Raw genomic sequence first — 17,043 nt, 5'->3', positions numbered from 1 at the left:
GTTTTTCACCAGTACTTTCACTGCTGCTTTCTCTGCCATGTTGTAGACATATATAGCCATTTGTCCCTGGGATCTGCTGGTTACGTGGAGCAATGTGTGGCTTCTTTTCTGAGACAACCGTGTCTAAGTCTGAAGTCCACCACCTAGCTCCCCCTCTCAGCATTGTCTTTCCTCCTGGCGAATGTCAAGTATTATTACTTGATTGACTGCAGCCACCTGATGCTAGGAAAATGTTCTGGGTTCATACTAGGGATTGTTGTTGAGTCTATAAAAAGAAATCTGGACGGGGGTCTTATTTGTCACTGAGGCATTGTTTCTGCAGATGTTTCTGCTGGAGAGATGTTCAATCAGTTAGGTGTAAAGACGTACTTAGTAGGTCACCATCACTTAGGGTCAGGCAAAAGCTACCCCCAGATGCACGCAATTAGCACAGCTGACTGCTTAATTGCCCACTTGGAGAAAAAAAATATCTATCTAGCCACCCATCCATTTAAACAATTAGATGCTTTGCCTCAGAATGTGCAGTTCTCTTAAGAAAATATTGTACTCTTCATGATTGGGAATGGGGGGGTCAGCTACAACTGAGGTGGGAGGAGTGCTTAACTTCAAAAGATAGTCTCTCAGGCTCAAAACAAGCCTGGGAGCTGCATCTCCTGACCTGGAAATTTTGACATACCGGTTGTGGTTAGTCAGTGGTGAGGGAAAGGCATTCTGCATAGGCCCAGAAGCTCTTTTTTGTTAAAAAGAAATAGCAAAATCCATCTAATTCACATGGTATGGAAAACAGGTCGCAGAGCTTAGCTCTGCTGAGCCCTGGCTCAAGCTAAACCCTGGCTATTAGGATAATATGCAACACAAAGGAATAAGCTAAGGCTCCCTGGCATGAAGAAGCAAGCTGGATGGACAATAAAAATAGACCAGGTCTGGAATGGCTGAAGACTGTTGTAAACCTTTGGAAACATAGGGTAGGCAGCCACTCATTTTGCAAATGTTTCCTCAGAACGAAGGAGGGGAGTTTGTAAGGAACTCAGCTTTCGGCAAATTTACCTATAAAAGCTGTTACTGCTTGATATTTTCTCAAGCTATTTGCAGTCCCAAGGTACCTCCCTCCCTAGCTCCCATATATGCATCATATGTTTCAGTCAACTCTGACGTTGTCCTTTCTGGTTTTTTATCTGTTTTTATTTACAGCAGGAGTGGGGAATAGATTTCAGCCCCAGGACCATATTCCCTATGGGGCACCCTTCCACTGGCAGGCAGGGCAAAAGGCAAAAGTGGGCACAGCAATGAATGTAAATTTTATCTTTGCAAAGTAGGTTAGTTTTTTACACACACACACACACACACACACACACACACACACACACACACCTACCTCTCTGTCTTCCATCCAGGCAAGCAAGAGGCGTTACCAGAGTTCAAGGACACTTTCTACCCAGGCAAAAGTACTCAGGGAACATCTGAAGCAAGGCCAGAGAGAGTCATTGCCTGGAGAGTGAGTGTGTGGCTGGGGAAAATCTCGTGAGGCTTGGAGGGTCACAGACCTGTTTTTTTACAGCACTGTGTTGTTCTTTTAGAGATGAAGCAACTCGAGCTACATAGATGAATCTAAAACTGGGAGTACCATATAAGTCATGAAATCGGGCATCTGATTCTTTCGTGTTGTATGAGTTACTTTGAATTTCATCTGAAGCTTGAAGCGCTTCATCTGTTCCGAAGAGAAGCTGTAGGAGCTCTTAATCATCTGCTATAATTGAATAATCTGGGGTCATCTCCAAACCTGGCTACCTTACTGTTCACCTCTCATCAAGTTAACAGTGAGAGTCCGCAGACCCTTGAAGGGCCCTGCTGTTTACACTTCACATAGCATCCATTTATTCCTGCCCTCTGTTTCCTACTGTTCTAGCGGTTCCTGTAAGCAGCAGCGGCCGGCGTGCAGGGGAGAGGCGGTGCTTACCTGACCTCCTGACAGCTGAGCTGCTGCTGCTTACCAGGAGGGAGAGGGGCAAGGTGGCAGGGAGGCTGGCACAGTGAAAACCCTCCAGCGGAGTCAATCCAGCCCTACTGTCAGTGCGTTTGCATCATGCTGACCTCCCCACAGCCTTGGCCCTCCCCTTCTCCCTCCTGGTAAGCACTAGTGACTTGGCTTTTAGGAATTAAAGTGAGCATTGCCGCCCACAACACCATCGACTACAGACTTTATGTGGCCCTGTACCCAATCACTGTCACATTTGTTTGTCACATCCTCTGAATAACCTCTAGCAAACTATACCTGGCATCATTTGAACAGATTAATGAATAAAATCTAAATTTTAAATTTGCTTACCAAAAATGGTGTGTGTGCATGCGTGGGGGGGTGTGCACTGAAATATCAAAGTTCTTTAGGAACACTTGGCCAAGTGTTATTTGGCTCTGCAACCTTTGTCACTTCTCTTTCCCATTGTTTCCCTCCAACACGTTCAGTGAAAGTTATTGCAAAGAATCCATTCAGCTTTTCTTCCTTTAGAGCTCTTTTTTTTTTTACACACATTTGTTCTGTAGGAGTTTTCCTGTGAAATGCCCTGAGACCTGCAGGTTGGGACGCTATGTAAATTCAACAAACAATTAAATAGGAGTTCCATATATTCTCTGGAATGATGTCCCGCCTCTGTGATACTGATTAGCTTGTTCATTTGCTTGTCTAGCATGGCCTTCTCCAAGCTACCACATCAGCCCAAGCCTTTATGGCCAGTGGGTTGATGGGAGTTGTAGTCTAGCAACATCTGGATGGGCACAGGTTGTGGAAGGCTACTGGCAAAGGGCTGGGTGCAACAAAGAGCTGTAAGACTCATCACCACACCACAATCCCTGCCAATCAAGACTAGACATTGATGGGCTGGCTTAGTATAAGGCGGTTTCATACCGCATATGGGGAAGCACCATCACAGCTCAGTGCTAGAGCATCTACTGTACCTTGCATGCAGAAGGTCTCAAGTTCAATATCTGGTATCTCCAGTTAGAAAATAACCCTGCCTGAAAACCTAGAGAACCACTACCAGTTTGTGTAGACCAGTGTTCTTCAACCCTAGGTCCCTGCCCTGATGTTGTTAGACAACATCATCCCATCATCCATGACCATGGACTAGATTGGCTAGGGATTGTGGGAGTTGTAGTCCATCAATATCTGAGGACCCAAGGTTGAAGATCACTGGTGTAGACAACATTGAACTAGATAGACCAATGGTCCAGCTCCGTATAAGGCAGCTTCCTGGAACTGGGATGGGGAATTTGTGACCTCCATATGTTCGACTCCAACTCCCACCAGCTGCAACCAGAATGGCCAGTAGTTAGGGGTCATGGGAGTTGTAGTTCATCCACATTTGGAGACCACATCTTCTCCATCCCTGTCATGGTAAGTTCCCTTGCCTTTTCATGCCATCCTTGACTCCATTTCTTTTTTTATGAGGGCTCTTAAGTTCTCTTTTTTAATCTGTAGCACAACTCTGAAGGGGAAAATGTCTGTTGTTTTTGAATACTTAACCAAACCTACAGAAAAATATTTGACTTTATTTATCAAATATTTGTTATCTTTCCATAACATTTGGCAAATACCTCCCACCCTCCCCAAACTCCCAGCCCTCCATAATCAGATTTGGACAATAACAAGAGCTGTCGTTTTCAAGGGAAGGATTCCTAGAACTATACAGCCTCTGATTGTAGACCCCTACAAACACCAGCATCAAATAGTTAGCATATTTAGTGTTTATATGACACAGCGGTGTGTTGTCGAACTATTTTTCCCTAGAAAAGACGGACATTTTTTTCAATCCTGAATATTGAATCCCCCCCCCGTCTCTCTTTGCATATCACGCCTTCAGTATTATGAGTCAATATGCCATTTGCAAATGACACTCAGTGTTTGGGTCCAAATTCCACCCTCTAGCGCATGCAAGCGACTCCCACTGACTTCAGCAGCAGCTGATCACATGTCTGCCTCATGGCAAAACCTGGCTCCTAGATCACTGCTGTGTCATCTGCTACAACGGGCGAGAAAGCTTTTGGCGCTTTGTTACAGGAGGAGACGTTTAAGGTTTTCTGTATGAAGTGTGAAGAAGGTGGATGAACTCCTTCAAGAGCAGCTGGGAGGAAAGGGTTTTGTTAGCTGGATCTGAAATTACAGATAGTTGGTGGTCCCCGTCTTCAGGAAAGTCCTTTGAGTGGGTTATGCCCCAAAATGCATAGAGAAATGCTTGAGCTGAAGATAAAAAGTTGGCTTAATCAGGTCAAAACTATCCATCTGGCTCGTCGACCAGATGACACACCGGCCTGGCAATTGTTTATGCCCCCACCACCCACACAAGATCTCACCAATTTTGACAAAAGGAAATAAATCTAGATTAGACCCTGATCTAGGGTGGACACAGAGAGGTTTAAGCACCCTAATGAGGAGGCAAGTTGTCCCTTCCCAGATGTATCATCTGCTGAGCGGGGAGGGACAGTAATCCCCTTCCTCAGCTCTTTTGCACAGACCATCATCAGAGGAGGGGCGGTAGCTGTGTGCCTTTGGCCACGCCCACTGCTGACATGTGCAGTCCCAGGTCTTCAGAAGCTCTGCTGACAAGAGTTGCATTGTGAGTGGCCACTCGCATGGGATGACATGACAAAGTGGGCTTGAATCTGCAATAAATAATACCGTAAGTGTTTCCTGCGGGAAGTAAGCTCCATGACACTCGACAGCACCACAGCCGCTTGGCTGCATAGATTCAACTTGCAAAACAAATGAATGAAAAGGAGATGATTTAGAGGAAGTTGCCTTCATGGCAAGGGCACTTTTCTCCAACCCATAGTTGCAGAAGACGCTGGAAGCCGCGCATCCGTGTGCAATGATTTCCAATACAGTGGTACCTCAGGTTAAGTGCTTAATTCGTTCCGGAGGTCCGTTCTTAACCTGAAACTGTTCTTAAGCTGAAGCACCATTTTAGCTAATGGAGCCTCCTGTTGCCGCCGTGCTGCTGGAGCACAATTTCTGTTCTCATCCTGAAGCAAAGTTCTTAACCTGAGGTACTATTTCCGGGTTAGCCACTGTACGCCAGATAGACTGGGTTGTCATTTAGAAACTTAATAGGTCAGAATGAACCTGGGTCCATGGTCACAACACAAACACACATCAGAAGCATAGGGGTGTTTTTTTTTTTTTTGAAAACTCAGGTTGAAGGGGGGCTATAATGTCTGAGTGCAAGGAAATGTTATGGGAGCACAACAAACAAAGCAACTTCTCAACCAGGCCATTGGAAGGGAGCTTGACTAGGTGCTCCTTTTAAAACAGCTAAACATCATTATTAGATACCCTTATTTCTTTGATAGGCTTTCAGAATTAGCTGGGACTAGAACAACAATAACAAAATTTATTTATTTATACATACATACATACATACATACATACATACATACATACCCATCTTTGTTGCCCTAGCCATTCTGGTCAGCTTCCAACATAATATATAAAGAAACAATCACAACAGAACACAACAGAACATCACACATTAAAGAGTCCCGATACAGGGCTGCCTTCAGACGTCTATGGAAGGTCGTATAATTATTTATCTCTCTGCCATTTGATGGGAGGGCGTTCCACAGGACAAATAATAAAAAATTATTAATTGAGTATGCTGGAATTAAGAGGCAATGTTCTTTTCAGCACGTGCTAAATTCTCAGAGAAAAGAGGAAGAAACACATCAATATTTGGGCAAAAAGCTCCTGCAGATCTTCAATAGCTGTGTATTATTGCTCTTTGTATTTTTTATTTTTTTACTCTTTCCATTGCCTTCCTCTGCTAATTATATCTTATAAATCCAGCACCCACTAAACCCAGATGTTCATATTTTAATACCTACATTCTGTGGTTCAACTTTGCAAAGCTAGCTAACACATGTTTTAAAAGTTATTACTATTGTACTATATATAACAGCCTTGCCTAAGAGAATAGAGGCCTGCCGCATTTAGAAAATGCAGGTGCTATGTAAGCTCCCTTTTGAAAGCAAGAACTTAGCTCAGTTTCCTTTGAAGACCCAGAGACTTGAAACTGAAAACTTTTATTAATGCCATTGTCTCCTTGTATCAGCAGGTTCCAGAGAGATTCCTGGAAGTGGCTCAGATCACATTACGAGAGTTTTTCAATGCCATTATCGCAGGCAAAGATGTTGATCCTTCCTGGAAGAAGGCCATATACAAGGTCATCTGTAAGCTGGACAGTGAAGTTCCTGAGATTTTCAAATCCCCAAACTGCCTCCAAGAGCTTCTCCATGAGTAGAGATTTCAACCACTATTTATGAATGTATAAAAAATTAGCAGACCCCATTTTTGATGCCCATGTTGTGCATGTGAGTGTGTGTGTGTGTACGTGTGTCTATATTAATTTCATATATATATATATATATATATATATATATATATATATATATATAGAATCAAATAAGAATCCACCATGATTATTTTTATTTGATAAGTAACAAGTTGATAATTATTTTAACTCCAAGTTTTGTTTTACTTTTGCCCATGATTTTTAATATTTGGAAGGGGAAACATTTGAGTTACTTTTCTTTTTCAGGGAGAAGAATGTTTTGAAGTGTGTGCAAGCCTGTTTTAGTAAGTTTAGGGCATTACATTTTGCTACAAAGTGGCATTTTGTCTTAGAAAGACAAATGTCGCAATCCTACAGTGATGTTTTCTTCGTTTGTACGAAGCTCGCAATTCTAGAGAGGCATTTTACAAGCATAGAGCTTTCTAAATTTTAGCTCAACTGTTCATTGAAGGCGGTAGATTTTTTGTGTTATAGTTTAGAAGACATATAAACAACCCTTTCAGTTACTTGAACGTCAAAGGCAGTATCTATCCACACCGGTCTTCAAGCTTTTCTCTTACAAGGACAACATATGCCCTCCCCCCAAATCATTTTGCCCCGTTTTCCAGTGCCCCTAGATGCTGCTGCAGCCATGTGCATCTTCTGCCATATACCCCACTGCAATGTTCTTCAACCTTCTGTCCCCAGATAGCGTAAGGTCATAAAACCATAGAATTGGAAGGGACAACATTCATCATTGGACAACAGTTCTCATCAGCCACAGCCATTAGCCAATGGTTAGGGAAGATGGGAGTTGTAGTCCAACAACATCTGGAGACTCAAGATTGAAGAAAACTTCTCTACTGCAGTGATTTCCCCATCTTGTCCATCCCTTCAGTAAGGTAGGGAATGGAGAGGAAGAGTTTCTGTGAACCCACTGCAGGCCTGAAAAGGCTCTATTTTGGATTGGACCAAGATTCCAGCAAGGTTCGGGTTCAAACAGATTAGGGAGATGGAGTTAGAACCCCAGATTCCAGTGCTGAGAGTTTTGCTTGCTTTTGAGCTTTGCTCCCACCACTGTTCACCTAAATCTTGCCGCCACCACCACCCAACTGCATTTCAAACAAAGCAATACTGCAAGTAAATTAAGGCAAGGGGTTTTGGTATTATCGAAGAGGCTATACACAGCATTCTAGGAGTGATTTTAAGTGTCGTAATAATACGGTCAGCTTATAAAAGCAGTAGTATTTCACTCTCCGTAGAGCAAAAAACAAAACAAAACTCTTGTATGGCTCTCAGCCATAGCTGAGCATTTTTAAGTCCCTGTATTTCACCAGTAAATATTGTGGTAACTCTCTCCTGTGGGAATCGGTGTGCCTTTAAGGTTACAATCCTATGCACACATACTCGGGGAGGTATGTGCCATGGAACCTAGAACTTACTTCTGAATAATTGTTGTTAGGATTAATCCGCTTTATTAAGGTGTCCTTTCCCTTTACCACACTGAACGGTCAGGTTTCCCCCACATCCTGGGAGCCATCTTTATCAAAATACGTTCCTCTGTCCCAACCAGACCCTCAAGTGGTGTATATATTTGATATTTCACATTTTTACCTGAAAAGTAATGTTTGAAATTACCCTTTCATCTGAGAAACACTGTAACATACCTTTGCTTTATTCTAAAAATTAATTGCTGAAGAAGCAAAAAAGAAAAAAAGAAAAATGTAAAGCAAAGCAAAACAAAAAGATACGTCGGATCAAAGTACAAGAAAGCTTGTATTTTTCTGGCTGGGGTTGATGGGAGCTGACATGTGGAGGGCACCAGATCAGAGAAAGCTGGCACAGAGACATTTAAGACATTTTTGTTTAAAGGAATAAACACAGCACAATACATAGAGAGAACACAACTCCAGCAAAAATGGGCTATTCCAAGTTTCATTGAACCCAGCAGGAACTTAAGTGGTTAACGGTGCTTTCTCACTTCCTTGGAGTTGAGGAGGCTTCAGTGCCTCTGGGTTTGTTGCCTATAAATCACGGAGAAACTTTATCCCTGTCTTTTGGGCTAGGGAAGCAGAAGCTAGCCACTTTTATTATTTCCTCAATCGTAAGTGATTCATTAACACGGAAGTAAACTTGATCAAACCACTTCTCTTCTACAACAAAAGTCAGCGGCATAAAATAAAAAAAGAGCGTAGTGCTTACCAGAATGGGGCTTACCAGTGCTTTTCTGTCACTTCTCATCAAGAGAACTTTCCCCTTTTCACCACCACCTTGCGTTGAAGAGCCACATGCATCAATGCGAGTCCCAGCTGCAGACAAATATGATTTCACCAAGGCCAAACGAGACATGATTCTTCCTTGTAACACCCAATGGAAATGGCCACCATATGCATATTCCTGCCCCTCTGTAATATCTACTATACATCACTATATGCAGCCCATAATGTTCTATGCTTGTCCACCTGCATGGGGCAGGAAGATACCACAATAGCCAATTGCTTTATGTTGTTGCTGTGAGGAGATAGACACATGGCGGCCATTTCTGGCGCCGAGTGGATAAAACAATATGGGTCTGAATATAAGCCATCCCCAAATCTAGCCACTCCCTATATGGATTTGTTAAATCAAGGTATCTCTAGCTATAAGAGCACAATCGTAGACTGTATTCAGGTTTATACAAGCCAGATTTGGGGGAGGGGCAGGAGAGCGTGGCCTATATTCAGACCACTGCAGCACTTAGCGGATCTAGTTGGCCCTGATTTTTGACATTTACTGAAACAGAATTCATATTTTAAAGCAGCCACAGATGGAATTTCTCCACAAGGTGACCAAAATAAGTTTACCTTAGAGTGGAAAATTAGTAATAGGAGTTGAATGAATACAACTGCAGTGAATTGATACAATAACCAGCTTTTTTCTTAAAAGCTTGCTGTTAGTTTTAAATGCTTTCTTCAGTGGTCTCCTTTTTACTTTGGGCATTTTTGCAAAGGTGTAGTGTCTAGTAATGTTTTCTTATATTCTATGGCACTATGTATTTGTCGTTTCTCTGTTGTCTTTTGTACAGATGCAGTAAGAATTTATTGTTATCTGGGCTAGCAGTTTTCCTTATCCACCCCTTACTGGCAATTTGATACAGATTTGATACCAGTTAGCCAAGGTATCTTTTTTATAGCTTAGCAATTTAATTTTTTTTAAAGGACCCTACCTTTTACTCCATTTCTTGAACTTCATTTTTTTTTCTTATTAAACAATTGTCTTTTGAGTTTGAAGAGTGAAAGTTTACCCCATGCAACATTATATATATTTTGAAAAAGCTGACCTAGTCATTGCGAAGATGCTTCATTTACAAATACTGCTTGAAGAGACAGAAATGGATGAAAGTAGTAGTCAGTGAAAGCCTTAAAAACCTGCTGATTAAAAACAAGCAAACTAGGACACCAGGACCACAATCTAGCGACCCTCTTCCACATGCAATAACAGAATTTATCCATGCTGAGTACCCATTTTCTTGGTGCAAGACTTTTGCACAATAATACAAGCAAATACATTCAGGCAACATACACTACAAGCAAAGCCCAATGGGTCTTTTCATATGTAACATCCCTGGCCCAGTAAACCATGGTTTTTTAAACTAGGAACATGGCTCTCCCCTTGCATGTCATCCTTAGCACTTCAATCCTGGTTTGTTTAAAATCTAGTTCCCAATCGTATCCAAACTTGGGAGCTGTGATACCAGTTTATTAACCAGGATCTTAAACTACAGTTTGATCCACATTCAAGAACCTGGCTAGTAACCTGACATCAAACCGCAGTTCCCTGTTTCGGACATGAACCATAGTTTATACAGACCAGGATATAAGTGCCAAGCAGGTGCACAAAGTGAGGAAGCAAGGGCAGAGCTTTCTGGCTTGGCACTTGTTCCTATCTTCATAAACTATGGTCTATTGAATGTCTGAACTGCGCCTAATTGTACATAAGCTTCTTTTTTCACTTGCCACTCTGTGGATTGCAGCCCCTGCTGTTATTTTCAGATGTGAATTGTGTCTATGCAGTGTAGGTGATTTAGCCAATACCATGGGATAAAGGACCACCAATTAGTTGTAGTATGCTCTGCACTCAAAGCAAGCCATGCTGCTTCTAGACTTCCTCTAAAGTACTTAGTACAGTTTTGCTTTTTGCATCCATACAGTTGACAGCATAATTGCCACTTTTAATTTGTGCACAATGGGCAGACCATTGCATCCATTGTATATGTCGGATTTTGCTGACGATCTCCTGCAACCCCACGTTCAGGATGTTTGTCCCTGTTCCAAGCACTGCTGGCCTAGATGTGCTTAGTGACATTGGAGGCAGAGCTACTGCCATGCCCAAATAATGACTGCAGCTCTAGATTTCTGCACTAGCAAGTATCTCTTGCTTGAAGTACTTACTGCTGTGCTTTCTGTCCTGCTGTGCCATTGCTTCTCAGAACATCTCAATATGCTTCTTCATTGAGTAATGGGACTATTCCATTTCTGATTCAGGACACATTTCTGCTGAAGCTTTCTGGAAATGTAGAGGAGGCCTTCAAGAGCTATTCCCCCCCCCCAATGCTATCACAAGAACAATTTACCATTGGGCTGTGCATATACTTAACTTTATTAATTGGGGAGGGGACCCATTTTTGTAGCGATCGCTTACATACAGAGTCTGCTGTTTCATTGGCCAGTTTCACATGTAATCCTAAGGTAAACCATGGCTAAGCGTGAACGTGCAAGTGGGGAAAATTCATAGTTTCTTCACGCCTCTCCTGGTCCTGCTACTGTCATGTTATGACATGGTTTAGTTTTGTGTTATGTCTGAACTCAGGCTAATGGTTTGTCTTGCTCCAGACAAACCACAAGCTGTAGCCATGGTTTGTTCTTGGCTTACGGAGGGAGACTCAGCTTTAGACATAATGTTGAACCAAACCATGTTTTACTTTTGGGTAGTGCAGGATTGAAGCAGCCACACTTTACATCTGAGTATTGACACAATTGTTCACTTTTGCTAAGCTATGTTTTGCCTTTGCATTATGTGTGAACTCAGCCACCTAGAAACATAAAAAACCCCACAACTACCATACTAAAGCCATACTTCACATATAATATATATTAGATGCAATTCTAGAAAAATTTTCCTTATACGTGTTTTTGTTTTCGCTGTTAATTGTTAGCATTACTGGTTTTGTGCGATTATCACTACTATAATTATTATTGACTGAAAATGTGATTATTTGAATTTGGTTGAACACTACAGCTTGGGGCATTATTTTATTTATTTATTTATACGTAGCATACATCAAATCACTAGTGAATGACACACAAGAATGCTAAGGAAGGAGAAACAGGCAAGTCTTGATCTGATATATTGACATATACAATTCAACTAGATTTATGGTGACTTCATTGCATTATATAGCCATATTGCCTTTGTGCCTTCCAAGGCACATAAAATAAAATAGAAAGCATCGATCTTTGCTGTACTTCAAGTAATCTTCATCATCATTGCTCTTTAATATTCCCCATATATATATATATATATATATATATATATATATATATATATATATAATTTGATCTGACCCTGATCCTACAAATGTCCATTGCCATGGAAGTCTTTTGTGCGGAAGGGGTTTTCCCCTACTGTGCTGCCCATTATAATCCCATTATGAAGAAAGCAAGAATGCTAAGCCTAAAAAAACACATAGGATTGCAGTTGAGGCAGCTGCCTCTGCCATGCCCCTAATAATGGCTTTGTAGGTGAGCTCCTCCAGATATACAGGGTATAGCAGTACTGGCTGGAATATATTCCTGGGGAGCAGACCTGAGTGAAGACCATCGCTCACCCCAAAGTCGGTTAAGCTAAGCTTACCAGATGTCCCCGTTTCCTGGGGACAATCCCCGGATTTACAAATCAGTCCCCTGACAAAATCCATCTATTTAGTAGGAAGTTGAAAAGTGTCCCTGGATTCATTGAAAAAAAATCTGGTAACCTTAGGTTAAGTGGCCATGCCCAACCAACCAAGCAACCAACATCCCACCCATAAAAACTGGGAGAATTCAGTTCCCAGTTGCAGGAGAGCCATTGCCTTTGCAACCTCTGCAAAACCAACATGAGCTTGTAGTGCAGATGTGCTTTTGCCATTACGATGTGTCTTTTGCGGCAGCTTTGCCTAGCGATAGCAGTTGCTGGTGTCGTATTGCCATAGCTGTCAACTTTTCCCTTTTTTTAAGGGAAATTCCCTTATTCCGAATAGGATTCCTCACAAGAAAAGGGAAAAGTTGACAGCTATGCATATTGCTGACCCTGCGCTGCTGAGCCTGGGATGTCAGCAAACTACCGCAGGCGTGGCATGGAGCAGGGCCCGCAATAATCACACCCCCCTCTCTCACACAGACACACACACACACATCAGCTGCCATGCCGTTTCTGAGCAAAACTGTGCATCGGATTGGGTCATCAGGCTGCTTTTGTTGTGGTAAAGAAAGGTTTACATGGGGAAAGGAGTTCAGAAATAGCTGTGATCCAACACTGGCCCTTCCACCTCCCCGATCTGTGTTGACAAAGGTGAGGTTATAGTGAGTGCCTAGACCTTACATTCACCAGCAGAAGGATTAGGGAACAACAACACAACAAAAATCCTTCAAATCACCAGTTTTTCCTCCCCTTCACAAGTACAACTGTTCTTGTGCCTTCTGTGGCTTAACAATTTTCATCTTTTTGAACCTTTTCCTGCCCCTTTCCTCACAGCCGCAATAAGCTAGGTTCTTTTCTCCCACCCTCTCCCACCCTGTTTTTTCAGCTCTTTGACATGATGTTAGCTATGCATATTTTGTGTCTTTTTAAAGAAAAAAAAATTAAAAAGCAGGAGACTAAGTTTTTGAAGAAGAGAATTTTTAGAACAGTTTGATAATGCAAATTATTTTTTTCTCAGTCCTTTGGGCGGCATTCAATTTTGGAAAAAAACAACAAAATCTTGTAGAAAGCCAACTTTTTTGTAATAGTGGTGCAGATCTTGTGTTTTCTTAGCCTAATAAAAAGTAGTATAGAAGCAATATTTCATACGTAATATATATATGTGTATACATATACATACATATATACCCACATATACATACGATAATATATATATAGATATATATATATGTATATAAGCTTATACACACACAATATGCGTGTGAAGTGAAAAGCTTACCTTTTTCCAATGTAGATTAAGAACCTATTTTAGACATTTGTTATGTTTTGTGAGAAGAATGTTCTATTTGAAACTATGAAACATTTAATTCTTACTGTATCTCTGGTTGTGTAATGGGAGCGCTTCACATTAAATGGTTTTTAAAAAGTGAAAGATATTAGAATGTAGTAATTATTTAATGAAGTGTTCGCCCATATAATCCTGAGGTTTGCTTTTGTGCCTCTGAGTATTATTTAATTTAAAGTGTTTTAAGTTTGCAGAATCATTGTTACTGTACCAGGTATGTGGGTGAACATCTATAGCTGAGGGGAACTTTTATAAAGCAATGTATATATTCAGCTTGACGGCTTTTCTCAAATAAAAGGCACATGATTTTAATAACTACACTCTGAGAACATCTGTTAAATTTATAAGAAACGCTGCAGTAACTGTATAGATAGTTGAAAGCATTCTTTAAAACCCAGCTCAATACTTTTTAAAAGAGCTCTCTCTCTCTCTCTCTCTCTCTCTCTCTCTCTCTCTCTCTCTCTCTCATCATGTGTCCAGGACATGAGTGATTCAGTTTCTGTAAAATTACTGAATTTCCCCCCCTTCCCATGTGCACAAAATAATTTATTGGCAAAGGGTTCCCTCCCTCCAGGTTAATAGTAACTAAGAAATAAAAGTGAAGATTTTGTGGCTTTAAATATAGGACTTTCACCAGCAGAACAGAAAGATATAAATATATATAAATATATATAAATAAATAAATATAAATATATATAAGAAGTGGTTTGCAAACCCCCTCAAATGAGCATTGTACATGAAAATGAATCAAAAATTAAAAAAAATAAATCCTCCTCTATTTGTCATGTGTATTATATAGTAATTATTGATGTTCTAGTGCAAAGACTTCTTTTGGGTATCTCTTCTGTGTTTTGACATTTTTTTATAAGCATTGTTTTCAAAAAGCTCCCCTTTCAAGAATGTAACTGATTTATATGAGTAAGCAGTTACTGTATTGCACTTAAATGTTCTGTTGAAGGAAATGCAATTTTTGTTTTTCTGTGGAACTGTTGGCTGTAAAAAAAAACACAAAAACAAAAAAAAACCATTGAAAATGCTCATATTTTCAGCTGGGATTAAAAAAAAAAGCTGGTGTTTAACTTTTGTGTCTTCTTAGGAATAGGTCTGTTTCGAAGTAGGAAAGGTGGTGATTTCAGGCATTTTTCTTGTTTTCCTTTTGCCATCTGAGACCCTCAGTTTATGTTCTCAGCTGTCATCAGAAATATTAAAAATTGTACAAGATATATACAGTCAAATCTGGATGAGACTCAACCTTGAATTCTAGCCCGAGTATGTATGGCCTGGACTTTCACAAGGCATTAATAACAGTATAACACTGTAGGTCAGACTTTCTTCAGCCTGGTGTCCTTCAGGTACAGATGGACTTCAGTTCCCATCAGCCCCGCCAATGGCTAGGAATGATGGGATTTGTAATCCAGTTAAACTTGGAGGGCACCAAATTGAGGTATGCTGCTGTAGGTTTTGACACACACACAAACACACGTTCGTTTAGTGAGAAGATATTTGGCCATATAGATCTGGACGAAAGACTCAGAGAAATTTATTTATTTATCTGGAAGAATCAAAGGTTAAGGCATAAACTTCTCTTGTCCCAGCTACTTCTCATATGTATATAGTTAGGAAAGTGACAAAAACACTGCCTTTATATTATTTAGCAATATGTTGTAAATAGCATTATTAAACTTTTTTTTGTAATAAAGACCCTTTAATTTGAACTTAGTACAATAACTGAATTAATAAAGTCAATTTTTGAATTTTTTTTTAAATTTATTTTTTAGCTAGAGGCAATTTCAACTGTGGAATTTTCTTTTTGTTTGTTTGTTGATGTTGTTGTCTATTGTTCTGAAGACTTTGCATAATTTATTGGTTTAATTTATCCTAATTTATTTGATGGTGTACAATTTTGTATTGCCAAGGATGTACTGTAATATTAATTGATGATGTGATAAAACATGAAGACTCCCCTGTCTGTATGGAGGGAAAAAAAGGTGCAGTAGACAATTGATTTTGGGGGGCGGGGAATTACAATTCTAGCTTGGCAGCTACTAAATTGAAAAGAAATCAGGAAAAAAATGTTTTTTGGGGTTGGGGGGGTTGGGGTGGGAGGGAGGGAATCTTATTTTGTGTGTTTTAAGCTTTTGTATACTCTCCAGACCTTTACCTTTTTGCTTTGTACCACTTAAAGGATACAGTAGTTCAATTGCCTTGTGTGCCTTCCATCTTCTCTGAACTGAATGTATGTGCAGTATATATGCAAGCTTGTGCAAAATAAAATATAAATTACAAGCTCATTGCCATGGTTTATATTTCTTTCTAAAAAGCCTCTCCTCTGGTGCGCCAAAGGCTGAACCACTGTTAGCAAGGTATTCTACAGAACACACACAGCACACTTTTTTTTCCCTGTTGGGGAATCAAAATAGTCCCCCCAACATGTCGTTGAGAAGCATCAGAAGCCAGGAGAGTTTTGTTGGGATACTGCCAGGGAGATAAAGTCCATCATAGCCCCCAAACCGGCTGCCGGACGATCCATCGATCTCTGGTAGACACGCAGTATCAGCAATTAGCGACACGAAGCCTCAGAAATAGATTGCCACATTCTTAGGCTGATGCACACTCTATCAGCAGAATTCACACAGCGAAAGATGCACAGCAGGAGAGCATTTTTCCAAGTTTATTCAGCGGTGATCAGAACAAAGAAAAACATGACTGCCTGCTTGCGTGTTCAGGCACCGAGAGAGAAACGAAAGCAAAGACACAACAGAAACATCCTGTGAAACAGGAAATACGCAGACTCTGTGACTCACAGCCTGCTCCCTTTTAAGGTGGAACGGAAATATCCTAACATCCTCCCCCTTTCTGTGTAACCTGTAGTACCTGTGGTTCAACCCAATTGCAACCTTTGTACGTAAACCTTAAGTTGTTCTCTGTTAACAACCTTAGACAACAGATCAGCAGGAATTTCATTTCCTGGCATGTAGGACACCTGAATGAGTCCTTTCTGAATACACTCTCTTGCACGATGTAGCTTAATCTGCAAGTACTTGGTTCTTTGCTTGCAACTCTCTGAGTTCAGCAAAGCCAAACAAGATCTATTGTCTTGATACACTTGTATAGGATATTTCACAGAAACTCTGATGTCCTTAAACAGTTGCATCAACCATTCACAATCCATGAGTGAAAATGACAGAGCATTGAGTTCTGCTTCACAGGAACTTAGGCTTACTGTCGTCTGCTTCTTGCACAGCCAGTCAAACAGACAATGGTTGTACATGTAGCATACTCCAGAAGTGCTTGTACCATCCGTGGTGTCACTTCCAAAACTAGCATCTGCAAAGATTTCAAGACCTCCAGTCTTCTGACTGGTGAACCTCAGCCTGTAGTGCAAAGTCCCTTTCAAATACCGGGCTATGCGCTTCAGAGCTTTCCAATCCTGAACAGTAG

General features: G+C 40.8%; 1 protein-coding gene across 5 annotated transcripts in view; it reads left to right on the top strand.

Moving 5' to 3' along the window:
• PROX1 (prospero homeobox 1) overlaps positions 1 to 15,893 on the top strand; it is an 83,294-nt gene extending 67,401 nt beyond the window's left edge. For 3 of the 5 annotated variants that reach the window (XM_053383196.1, XM_053383198.1, XM_053383195.1), the window contains one exon: positions 6,102 to 15,893. In XM_053383196.1, the coding sequence (XP_053239171.1) occupies positions 6,102 to 6,290 (189 nt within the window). In that variant the 3' untranslated portion in view covers positions 6,291 to 15,893. The remainder of the gene's footprint in view (positions 1 to 6,101) is intronic. The other 2 variants (XM_053383197.1, XM_053383200.1) reach the window with 1 other exon arrangement.
• The last annotated feature ends 1,150 nt before the right edge of the window (positions 15,894 to 17,043 follow it).

Source organism: Podarcis raffonei, chromosome 3 (genome assembly GCF_027172205.1).
Source record: "Podarcis raffonei isolate rPodRaf1 chromosome 3, rPodRaf1.pri, whole genome shotgun sequence".
Classification (NCBI taxonomy): Eukaryota; Metazoa; Chordata; class Lepidosauria; order Squamata; family Lacertidae; genus Podarcis; species Podarcis raffonei.
The sequence above is the reverse complement of the archived record's forward strand: the minus strand, read 5'-3'. Positions and strand labels throughout refer to the sequence as shown.